Source organism: Schistocerca serialis, chromosome 9 (assembly GCF_023864345.2).
Source record: "Schistocerca serialis cubense isolate TAMUIC-IGC-003099 chromosome 9, iqSchSeri2.2, whole genome shotgun sequence".
Taxonomy (NCBI): domain Eukaryota; kingdom Metazoa; phylum Arthropoda; class Insecta; order Orthoptera; family Acrididae; genus Schistocerca; species Schistocerca serialis.
Genome location: NC_064646.1, coordinates 394,713,976 through 394,726,688, shown reverse-complemented (window position 1 = coordinate 394,726,688; position 12,713 = coordinate 394,713,976). Strand labels below are relative to the sequence as shown.

Sequence of the window (12,713 nt, the reverse complement as noted above, 5' to 3'; positions counted from 1 at the left end):
AAATGAGGTGGTACACCAACTTGCTGGTAGTAAACCATCCCCTCTCGGGCATCTCCGTCGATCTGTGGAATTAAAAAGTTTTCAAGCATATCCAGGTACACACTACCAATGACAGTTTTCTCAGTGAAGGAGACAGGGCCGTACTATGGTTTCAAGTGTAAACACCTAAGCAGTACTCGTCAAACGGTCTTTCGTGAAATGCGTCTTGCGAGACGCACTCGCGTCGTTTCTTGTGGACTGCGGGTAAAGCTCTCCCTAACCTGTTCGACGTAATTATCAACACGCGGGCGACCTGGTGATGTATCAAGTGGCAATGAACAACCTGTCTCAGCGAAGTTCGTGAGCCAAGAGTAAATTATAGGCCACCTTGGAGGTTCTTTGGCGTATTCGGTACGAAATTTACGCTGGACAGTTGTTGCAAAGTTCATTTCATGGTACCAAAGCACATAGCAGACACACTCCACACAAGTCAATGCAGGCATTTTAACTGTGCACTACGCTGACGCTCCTGGTGGCGGAATAGGGTACTGATGCACTATGTGAATCAAACCTGAGGTTGTTTGCTACAAAATGACACATTTAATACCAATTCTGCAAGTTGTATCAATAAATTTCTATATTATTCCAAAGCTGTAAATTTGACTTACCCTGTATAGGCATGTAGAAGGTATAGCCCACGCAGGATATGGTGGCCGATGCGTAGTGACCAATTTTCGTCCAAAGCGCTAGGCGAGTTCATTCATTTGTTCGGAAAGGATGGCGGCAGATGGTGTCCGAAAGCTTTCGGCCGGCCGGCGACGACAGAATCAAGGCGCACGCCCTACAGACTTTCTCTAACGATTTTACAGAAGCTATTCGGTAAAAAGAAAACGATGTTTGCTTTGCTTATAGCTTTATATGTCAGGTTCATGATGGCGTGCCCATCATTTCGTTATTGGTCGTAGTTATTATGATATTTACGTGGAAGTAAGACACTGCACGAAATTCGAAAAAGTTTGTGATGAAAAATAGAGGTCGCTATGATTTTGCGTTTGGTGCATATTACATAATATGTTGTAGCATAGGAAATTTAGCTAACATATTGAATTTTTCTTTAGACGGGGCCGAAGGTCTGTATCTGTCACCAATCTCGAGAAAATTGATCTGACGTAGCACACACATTTCCAATCGTGCGTGCGATAAATCCAAAGTGAAATATCTACAACATTCGTCATATTTCATAAACAGTTTCAAATATCGAAATGATATTTTGCAAATAATAGGACGTAAACAGAAGAGTATTTTGCAGTATGGTTATTTTGCAAAACTTCATTATCTACCGTGATATTCCACCAACTACAGCCTTTTTCGATGAAAGGATTTAGTTTTTAAGGGCCATCAATAGCTGGTGAAACGAGAAATGCTATGGGTTTTGGAACAACATAAGTGAAGACATTACACGTTTATTTTGTACCGAGAATGTGCATTTTCATAAGTTACTGACCTTACTTTTCCTCAGTTCCTCACTTAATAAACCGCTTTTTCAGAACTCTTTTGCAACTGCGTCTGCGCATGTTAGTGGGATGAGACTGTGTAAACTCCGCTGTTTTGGCAAAAGAAGCAAATTTTAATATTGCAACCAGAGAAATGTGTATGTTTTACTCAAAATTCGACACTCATGATGTTTCTTTGGAAGTAACAAATGGTTAACAAGCCAAGCGAAAATAAATCGCTGCATTCCGACAGACATGGAAATATATATATCTGGGGAAATGTCCGCAACTCGTGGTCTACTGGTGCTGCCTCTGGATCATGGGGTCCGTCCAGATTGGGGATTTTATCTGCCAGGGGACTGGGTGTTTTTTGTTGTCCCCATCAATTCATCATCATCATCATCATTCGTGTACGTGGCTAAAATTGGACTGTGTAAAGGTTGGGACATTGTATGGGCGCTGATGACCGCGCCCCACAAACCAAACATCATCATCATCATCATATGTGTATGTGAAATGTTGTTACCAAAAATCTCGAAAAGTTCTTGAAAAATTTACCTCAAATTTTTACACAATCCTCTAATGAGCATCTGGAAGGACAAAGCAGCAATGTACAGGTTTTTTGTTGGTACCAATGGCGAGAAAGAAAATGCTGTTTTGTACTCAGCTGTGAAGATGTACAGTTTTGTTTTCTTTCTCATAGTCAGTTTTAGCTGTGCTAGAATGGCATTTAAATCATTAGACATTGGATTTTCAGAGAAAAAACGCAAGTTTTATTTATAGCTTATCAGCATATGATGAAAATACTACTACAGTGTCTTTAATTTGCAATATCAGTAAACAAAGCCTAAGATCAGAGAGGGGGGCTCGAGAAGATGGAGAGAGAGAGAGAGAGAGAGGGAGAGAGAGAGATGATGGAGAGAGAGAGAGAGAGAGAGAGAGAGAGAGAGGATGGGCGACAATTTAACTTTGTACCCAAAAAGACGGAACCGTTATGTTACGCTTTATGATCAGTTGGTCTAGCTTCTTGCAATTCGTGTGATGCATGATGAATTGACTTCTGGGGGCTGCACTGAAATGCAGCTTGCACTGCGTCAACCCTTGTTTGAGACACAGGCGGACGTCCACTTTGGGGAAGGTCTTCGACACTGATGTCTGTTTTATATTATTGATCCAACACATTATGCTTGGTTTTGCCGGTGATGGTTTCTCATACTGGTGTCGAAAGTTTCGCAGTACTGTTGTCACAGATTCAGATTCTGCATACAAGATGTCACATTGTGCTTTCTCTTGGCGTGTCGCCATTTTATGCACTCCAAGTCAAATGCGTAACAAAGGACAAAGCGAAAAGATCTCGAGAGCTGCTAAAGGATATATAACAAATCACAATTCCCTATCTCCAATAGTTTCCAACTTGCAGTTTTTTTAAATAGCAGGGCTTCATCTACACCCGGTATTCCTTTTTTGTAGATGTCTACCCCGAAAACGGCTTAGCAATTGTTTTTGGGTTGCAATGAGTATGAATCATTCCCAACAAGTAGAAATGGAAACACGTTCAGCTATTTGGAGGTGCACGTTCCTGGGGCAGTTGTAGTAATCAGTCAACTGTCTTTGTTTAAATAATGTCTCCGCAAGTAATCATCCATGCGGCATTCTACAATTTTTTCGAAAATACATCGTAATTAATTAGCAGTTGGCATTAAACACGATCTGCATTACAATTCTTATAACTGAAGTAATATGAGCCAGCATCTGCGGCTTTCTGATCTTCATTTGTTTCACTTAGGTCGCACTAGAAAAGTTTAAGAAACCAGGTATGTCCAATTTCAGTAGCAATTGCATCGCAATCATTCTCACCTCTCGGAAACAGTATAGAGAAAATGAACACTGCAACAGCAATAACGTTATCGTATGGGTTCATGATATCCCTTTCTTATTCGCTGATGTACGGAATATGGATTACCGTTTTGACAAGCAGGTTTGTCTGGGCAAAGGAGGATGATGGTTGGGGTTGCACGCGGGAAGGGAGTAGGGGGCGGGGGCTGGGGGAGGGGGCAGAGGGGGAGGGGGAGGAGGAGGAGGAGGAGGAGAAGGGAAGAAGCGCAGTTGTGAGGATGCAAGGCGTGCGTAAGGGGCAGCAGTCCCTCTCCTTTCCCGTGTCTGATTGAATAATTTGGTCCCGAAAATTGCGGCCGAAACGGTCTTGTTTCTACAAAGATCATTTAGTATGCTTCGTTCATCCAACGGCCAGCACTGCAGAAGGGCGCTCGGATCTTGCAGCTCGCCAGGCTCCCATGGAACATCTTGTGACGACCCTACTTTCTATTTTTTCCAAAAGGCGTGAAATTTTATCGGATAGTTAATATATGTCTAATCGCGACTGTTAAGTAGCATGCACTAATTACATACCTTTATCTATTATTGCAGTGTAACCTGGTCTTTGACGGAAGTGATTTCTGGCGTTACTCAAGGTAGTGTTGTAGGCCCTCTGCTGTTCCCTATCTATATAAACGATTTAGGAGACGATATGAGCAGCAGTCTTAGATTTTTTGCGGATGATGCTGTCGTTTATCGTCTAGTAAAGTCATTAGAAGGTCAAAACAAACTGCAAAACGATTTAGAAAAGATATCTGCATAGCGTGAAAATTGGCAGTTGACCCTAAATAATGAAAAGTGTGGGTCATTCATATGAGTGCGAAAAGGAACCTGTTAGACTTGGGTCACACAACAGATCAGTGAAATCTAAATACCGTAAATTCAACTAAGTACCTAGGAATTGACTTACGAATAGCTTACATTGGAAAGAACACATAGAAAATGTTGTGGTGAAGGCAAACCGAAGACTGATTTGCATTGGCAGAGCACTTAGAAACTGTAACAGATCTACAAAAGAAAGTGCCTACACTACACCTGTCCGTCCCTCTTATGGAGTACTGCTGCACTGTGTGGGATTCTTACCAGAGAGGATTAACAGAGTACATCGAGAAGGTTCAAAGGAGTGCAGTAGGTTTTGTATTATCTTGAAATGTAGGAGAGAGTGTCACTGACATTATACAGTATGTAGGATGAACACTATTAAAACAAAGGCGTTTACCGTTGTGGCGGAATCGTCTCACGAAATTTCGATCACCAGTTTTCCCCTCAGAATGCAAAACTCATTTAGTTGACGTCGACCTACGTAGGGGAAACAATCATCATAATAAAATAAGAGCAATAAGAACTTGAAAGAAAAGATATTGGTGTTTGTTTCTTCCGCACGCTTTCGAGACTGGAAACATAGAGAATTATTGTGAAGGTGCTTCGACGAAACCTCTGCCAGGCACGAAACTGCGATTTGCAGAGTATCCATGTAGATGTAGAAGCTATACGTCTGACATAGTAGTGGTATCTAAGTTACTAGTATTGTTCCGTACTTTTTCGGCAAACAGTTCAGTTATTTAGTGACAGAAAGCGCGTTGACAAATTTTAATTAACAATGGAAAAGAATTTTGTGAAGGCTGACAGTGCAAACCTTCCGAAACCTGATACGTTCTTCAAAGACAACCCAACTTTTTATGTTCCGGAAATAAGAAACGTGAAAACTGCATTGCATGGCGATGAGACGGAAGTACTCTGACAGCAATAAGTCGCCGCATTTGCATAAAAATGAGGGAATCTGTTGTTGTGTTCTTCTGTCCTGAACCTAGTTTTGTGCAGCTTTCCATGCTACTCTATCTTGTGCAAGCTTCTTCATCTTCCAGTACTTACTGAAACCTACATCCTTCTGAATCCGCTAAGTGTATTCATCTCTTGGTCTCCCTCTACGATTTTTACCCTCCACGCTGCCCTCCAATGCTAAATTTGTGATCCCTGGATGCCTCAGAACATGTCCTACCAACCGATCCCTTCTTCTTGTCAAGTTGTGCCACAAACTCCTCTTCTCCCCAATTCTATTCAGTACCTCCTCATTAGTTATGTGATCTATCCATCTAATCTTCAACATTCCTCTGTAGCACCACATTTCGAAAGCTTTTATTCTCTTTTTGTCCAAATTATTTATCGTCCATGTTTCACTTCCATACATGGCTACACTCCATACAAATACTTTCAGAAACGACTTCCTGACCCTTAAATCTATACTCGATGCTAACAAATTTCTCTTCTTCAGAAACGCTTTCCTTGCCATTGCCAGTCTACATTTTATATCCTCTCTACTTCGACCATCATCAGTTATTTTGCTCCCCAAACAGCAAAACTCATCTACTACTTTAAGTGTCTCTTTTCCTAATCTAATTCCCTCAGCATCATCTGACTTAATTCGACTACATTCCATTATCCTCGTTTTGCTTTTGTTGATGTTCATCTTATATCCTCCTTTCAAGACACTGTCCATTCCGTTGAACTGTTCTTCCAAGTCCTTTGCTGTCTCTGAAAGAATTATAATGTCATCGGCGAACCTCAAAGTTTTTATTTCTTCTCCATGGATTTTAATACCTACTCCGAACTTTTCTTTTGTTTCCTTTACTGCTTGCTCAATATACAGATTGAATAGCATCGGGGAGAGGCTACAACCCTGTCTCACTCCCTTCCCAACCACTGCTTCCCTTTTATACCCCTCGACTCTTATAACTGCCATCTGGTTTCTGTACAAATTGTAAATAGCCTTTCGCTCCCTGTATTTTATCCCTGCCACCTTCAGAATTAGAAAGAGAGTATTCCAATCAACATTGTCAAAAGCTTTCTCTAAGTCTACAAATGCTAGAAACGTAGGTTTGCCTTTTCTTAATCTTTCTTCTAAGATAAGTCGTATAGTCAATATTGCCCCAAGTGTTCCAACATTTCTACGGAATCCAAAGTGATCTTCCCCGAGGTCGGTTTCAACCAGTATTCGCATTCGTCTGTAAAGAATTCGCGTTAGTATTTTGCAGCTGTGACTTATTAAACTGATAGATCGGTAATTTTCACATCTGTCAACACATGCTTTCTTTGGGATTTGAATTATTATATTGTTCTTGAAGTCTGAGGGTATTTCGCCTGTCTCATACATCTTGCTCACCAGATGGTAGAGGTTTGCCAGGACCGGATCTCCCAAGGCCGTCAGTAGTTCTAATGGAATGTTGTCTGCTCCTGGGGCCTTGTTTCGACTCAGGTCTTTCGGTGCTCTATCAAACTCTTCACGCAGTATCATATCTCCCATTTCATCTTCATCTACATCCTCTTCCATTTCCATAATACTGTTCTCAAGTACATAGCCCTTGTATAGACCCTCTATATACTCCTTCCATCTTTCTGCTTTCCCTTCTTGGCTTAGAACTGGGTTTCCATCTGAGCTCTTGATATTCATACAAGTGGTTCTCTTTTCTCCAAAGGTCTCTTTAATTTTCCTGTAGGCAATATCTATCTTACCCCTAGTGAGATAAGCCTCTACAGCCATACGTTTGTCCTCTAGCTATCCCTGCTTAGCCATTTTGCGCTTCCTGTCGATCTCATTTTTGAGACATTTATATTCCTTTTTGCTTGCTTCATTGACTGCATTTTTATATTTTCTCCTTTCATCAATTAGATTCAATATTTATTCTGTTGCCCAAGGATTTCTACTGGCCCTTGTCTTTTTACCTACTTGATCCTCTGCTGCCTTCACTACTTCAGCCCTCAGAGCTGCCCATTCTTCTTCTACTGTACTTCTTTCCCCCATTCGTGACAATGTTTCCCTTATGCTCTCCCTGAAACTTTGTACAACCTCTGGTTTAGTCAGTTTATCCAGGTTCCATCTCCTTAAATTCCCACCTTTTTGCATTTTCTTCAGGTTTAATCTACAGTTTATAACCAATAGATTGTGGTCAGAGTCCACATCTGCCCCTGGAAATATCTTACAATTTAAAAACTGGTTCCTAAATTTCTGTCTTACCATTACATAATCTATCTGATACCTTCTAGTATCTCCAGAATTCTTGCATGTATACAACCTTCTTTTATGATTCTTGAACCAAGTGTTAGCTGTGATTAAGTTGTGCTCTGTGCAAAATTCTACCAGACGGCTCCCTCTTTCATTTCTTACCCCCAATCCATATTCACCTACTATGTTTCCTTCACTCCCTTTTCCTACTCTCGAATTCCAGTCACTCATGACTATTAAATTTTCGTCTCCCTTCACTACCTGAATAATTTCTTTAATCTCGTCACACAATTCATCAACTTCTTCATCATCTGCAGAGCTAGTTGGCATATAAACTCGTACTATTGTAGTAAGCGTGGGATTCGTGTCTATCTTGGCCACAATAATGCGTTCACCATGCTGTTTGCAGTAGCTTACCGCAATCTTATCTAGAACTGGATTATTTTGTTGAACTACGCTGAAAACGTTTTCTAGGACAACTTGTGAAAGCCTGTAAAGTGAAAAATAGTTGAAATTTTTTGATTCAGAAGATAATCCTCATTGTTAATTGCTGTAATTGTTGCCAGAACTGCTACTGTTTTCCAGGAACCTCTTTTCTCAATTTTCAAAATTTCAAACAGCTTAATAGCTATGCCACATGAAGAACCTTAAAGTATCTGTCATCCTACTACATACTTTACTGCTGCTGAGGCGCTATGATTTAAAAGTGCTTAAGCAAAACTAACTTTCACTTTATCGCAATGTCCTGGTCATCTTACAGTTCCTCGTAGGTTCGAAGCAAGTTTCAATTTTTCTCCTTGTCAAAATAATCGAGCCTTACAACAGGTTCAGTGGAGGCAGTTGTAAGTGACAAATTGTTATCTTCAGCGACTTGTTTGAGAAGAAGAATTTGGTTGGCAATTATTAAACGGCTTTTCAGATTCTTCAAAAAAAGTGCTACATCAGGCACGAAACACAGTTTCGTAAAGCACCCTTTTGGTTCATCTCAAATTGATGACGTGTAAAATGAAATTAATAAATGAAAATAGATTTTAAAGCGTAATATGAAATAAATTTTAAAGTTCTTGCGTAACTGTAATACGAATAATATAAACTCAAGAAGACAGTAGTGTTACTAAAAAAATGATGCTGCGAATGAGAATCAACCTAGCAAGAACTCTATCAATAGCCCAGAACGCTACCTATTATGCTACAGGGAACAACTTGTTCGTATTGAGTGTTTATTTACATCAAGATGATCCTCAGACAAGTGAAACATGCCGTAACCACTATCTCATTTGGATCTCTAAGAGAGAGTGGCAACTACTTTTTACGCATCTGCCGATTCTTTGGAACTACCAAAACAATTTTGCAAGAGTTTTTATATAAGTATTTGTGCACTGTGGTAGTACACACCATTATAACACGTTTTCCGAAACGTAAATTCCATAACAAGACATCACTGTGAATAAACTTTGCAGCAATTAGAGCAGTATGCTAGCCGGGGGTGTCACAGGCATCAAGTGACTCAAATGGAGAGTTTTAGCAACCTTCCAAATTATTTGAACTACATTTCAGTTTTTTTAAAATACTGGTATTAATGAAGAAAGAAGGCATGTTATGAGCATAAAACGACATAATTAAATATTTAAGACGATTTTCAGAAAACAGTCAAATATGGTATTCTTTGTTGTTGTCGAACCTCTTACCTCGCAGCATGTACTTCGTATTACCGAATAAAGCATATCAGATGGAGCGACATCCGGTGGATGTGGTGGTTGTGGTTCAACAATGAACACAAGTGATGTCAACTTTGCAGCCTTGGCATTGTTAGAGATGGTCCGCATATTGTCGTGCTGGAAAAGCATTCGTTTCAACCACTTTTCCTATCGCCTTTGCTGAATCCTGCGTCTAAGTCGTGTAAGGGTGTGACGGTACTCCCTACTATTGATACATAGCTGTTCCTTGTTGAAGCTAGTCCATTAGAACTATGCCACACAAGTGTGCCAAAAGACTCTGATCATCGCTTACCCGCCGATGGAGCACCACGAAATTTCTCGGGTCGGGGACTGCCAGGATCCTTCCATTGCACGGATTCGTCTTTCTTCTCGGATCTATCGTAGGAACACCATGGTTCGTCACCCTCACCAGTTCATCCAAAAAAATCTGGCTCTTCATTCTTCATTTCCATTAATCTACAGTAGACTTTAACTCCGTTCTCCTTCTGGACCTGTATCAAGTTCCGTGGAACCCGTTATGCACACGCCTTTTTCACATCCAAATCGTTATGAATAAAGGAGTGCTGGATTGCGCGGTCGAGACCTGTCTGCCATTCCATTTTATCATGGGTTACACGCCTAACAATGAGACACAATTTCAATGTTCCCCGGAGGTCATGATAGTGACGGACGACCGGTTCTCACATTCTTACGTGTAGATTTCCTTCCGCTAGCGAACTCAGCGATCCAGTTCCAGCCCTTTTGTGGAAGAGCTTGTTGATCACACGCTGCAGATAAACGTTTATGAAAATTTGTTGTTTTGATTCCTTCCTTCCGCAGAAGCAAAGCCGTCCATCTTTGTCCATGACACTCGCCTTCCATCTAGACCAGAGGTCGTCAAACGTTTTTGCTCAGGAGCCAATATTGACTTTGTGAGGCGACACCTACCGCCGCATATGTACCGCATATGTTAGTTGGCAACCTACGTAAACGAAAATGTTATGAGCCCCTAACAGATAAGCTACAGTAAGGGCGCAGTAAGTTGGCTCCCAGCACCACAAATACAGACACTCAGCAACCCCAAAGTTCAGACACTGTAAGTGCCTGATGAAGTGTTGTGTTATCTGTGTTGTCATATTATTAATTGATTAACAACATTAATTGTGCTAATATTTAAATGCATTATGCAACATGAACGCCATTTTTCTTTTACCCGTTGCATTGTCTTACAACAACCTTAGTTCAGTTTCCATACTCCTAGCTAAAAATATGTACCGCATTTGAAGATGATCGTCTGTATAATGTGCATTCATGAATCATTATTACTTCTGTGTCAAAATTTATGCCATAGCATCTGACTGGTACGTGTAGCGCACGCCCGCGAGTTGTCAGTACTGGAAGACAAACAACGTAACATTTCCCCTCTTACATCCTCTAACCCAGTGCTTCCAGCCCTTCTGAGAACATTCCCCCTTAGTAGAATCTGATATTAGCTGGTACCACCTACCCCCATTTCCCCCCTCCCCTCCCCCTGCCCCCCATACCACCTCCAACATCAACCATCAAACATCAGCGCCTAACTAATCTTTTTTTGAACAGTTCCTTTTCTAAATGACGAAAGATAAACGATATTTAGTGTTTGTAGATGCTTCATTAAACCATGAATTAAAGAGACAATGGAACAATTGGTACCTCGTATTTCTAACACCGCATTTTTTATAGAACGACGAAGCAAATGTCAGTGCATCGCGATTGCTACCTACAACTCCGTCTCGGTAAAGAAAGCTAATTACGCACATTGAGGGTAGACACTTGTTATAAAAGAATGCTTGCTGTCCATTACTTCTCCCTCATTTAAAATTAATGAAATTGAAATGCAGACACTAAACTTGTTGCCGGAAAATCACTTGATTGGTGTACTCCTTACTTCTGAATTGGCAGAAATTGGACAACTTCAGGCTGTGAATGGTTTGGGTCTGTAGACTGCCGCTAATAATAATAATAATAATAATAATGATAATTATTATTATTATATATTTTGTAGGCCCTACATCAGTGGAGCAGCCATTATGTAGCTACTGTCGTGTTGCGCTGTCAATTAGTTCGTTTATTGTTGCGAAGTGAATAATGAGGCAGTTTCTAGTCTATTATGGGAACTGTCTACAACGCAGAAAAGGCATTTTAATGAGATATTTAAGTATATGTCATGTATAAGTCTCCATTTTACTGTCGTAGATGAATGGTTAGAAGTATATATCTAGTGGACATTGTGTCACGTTGTGACACACGTGAATGATAGTATTTAAAAATGTGTTTTTGGTAACTTGTGTAATCAGTATTCAAGTCTCACGAATTAGAGATAACATAAATGGCTTTTAAAGGTAATTTAGTTTCATGACTGAAACTGAATTGAGCACTTCTGTTGTATCTCTCAGAAATTTTGGTTTTACGTCTCAGGAAGTAACTACCCCCATTTTAGGAATTATTGCTGTAACCCCTCAGTAGCCGCTCTACTTACCCCCATGTCTCTGAGATACGCCAACAACGTTTATTGGCTCATGCCCGAATTAACGTATGTCAATTAAAATTCAATACATCTTGTAATACTACTATCTCCGTAAATATTTTTATTTGTTACTGAGGAGAAAACTTGACTATTAAGTAAGCTCTTAGCGTTAGTTCACTATTTTGGCTTATGCTGTTAGTTGCTAGATGCACATTACTGTATCAAAAAATACTGCTGTGAACAGCGGGCCGCACGAATACATGATTCGGGCCGCACTTTGATGACTACTGATCTATTACATCGCCTTCTCTTCCGTCCTTTCACTGCATACAGTGCTCACATCTGCATTATAGTGTCTGCGTGATGTACCAGAATCAGTTCATCGTCCTACGGGGGGACGTACCCGTAGTTTGAGAGGTACTTGTGAAACAAGAAAATTGAAAATCATTTCTGGACGTCCCTCGTAGTACGAGAGAAAGTCTGGATTTTTGAATTGTCATCGTGAAAGGCGGGGAATATCGATGGAGCGATTAGGCAAAAATAAACTTGTCCTTCCGCTCAGCGCGTGCTCGAAGCCGGTGATGTTATCTGTCTGTTCCTATCTCATAGCTTCCCCGACCCCTTCTCGCGCTCCTAATCTGCTGTGATCGAAGCATCGCTTGTGCAACGCCACGCTATATTAGTCTATATTAGCGCACCGTTTGGCACCTGCCAGCAACAACTGCTCTGTCAGTCACACGTCTTCCGCCTCTCCACAGCCATGCCTTCGTTCGCACCTACTGTGAAGCTCAACAACGGGCGGAACATGCCGGCTTTCGGGCTCGGCACCTGGCAGGTAAACATGTAAAAACGAGTACTCTTTGAAAGATTTAGAAGTATCAAGCAAATTATTTTGGGACAATAGCAGGAACAAACTGCCCACAGCACCAACGTTAGCCTACGGTCGCAGGTTCGAATCCTACCTCGGGCATGGATGTGTGTGATGTCCTTAGGTTAGTTAGGTTTAAGTAGTGCTAAGTTCTAGGGGACTGATGTCCTCAGATGTTAAGTCCCATAGTGCTCAGAGCCATTTGAACCTACAGATCACACGATATGAAATTGAACATAACGTGACTGCAGGCTACGGCTATTCGAGTGTGTAACTGGACAACAGTATTTCTTTC

General features: G+C 40.9%; 1 protein-coding gene across 1 annotated transcript in view; it reads left to right on the top strand.

Annotated features, from left to right (window-relative positions):
- The first annotated feature begins 12,301 nt into the window (after positions 1-12,301).
- LOC126418968 (aldo-keto reductase family 1 member B1-like) overlaps positions 12,302-12,713 on the top strand; it is a 63,358-nt gene continuing 62,946 nt past the window's right edge. Inside the window, exon 1 of the mRNA XM_050086015.1 lies at positions 12,302-12,385. Within this exon, the coding sequence (XP_049941972.1) occupies positions 12,311-12,385 (75 nt within the window). The 5' untranslated portion in view covers positions 12,302-12,310. The remainder of the gene's footprint in view (positions 12,386-12,713) is intronic.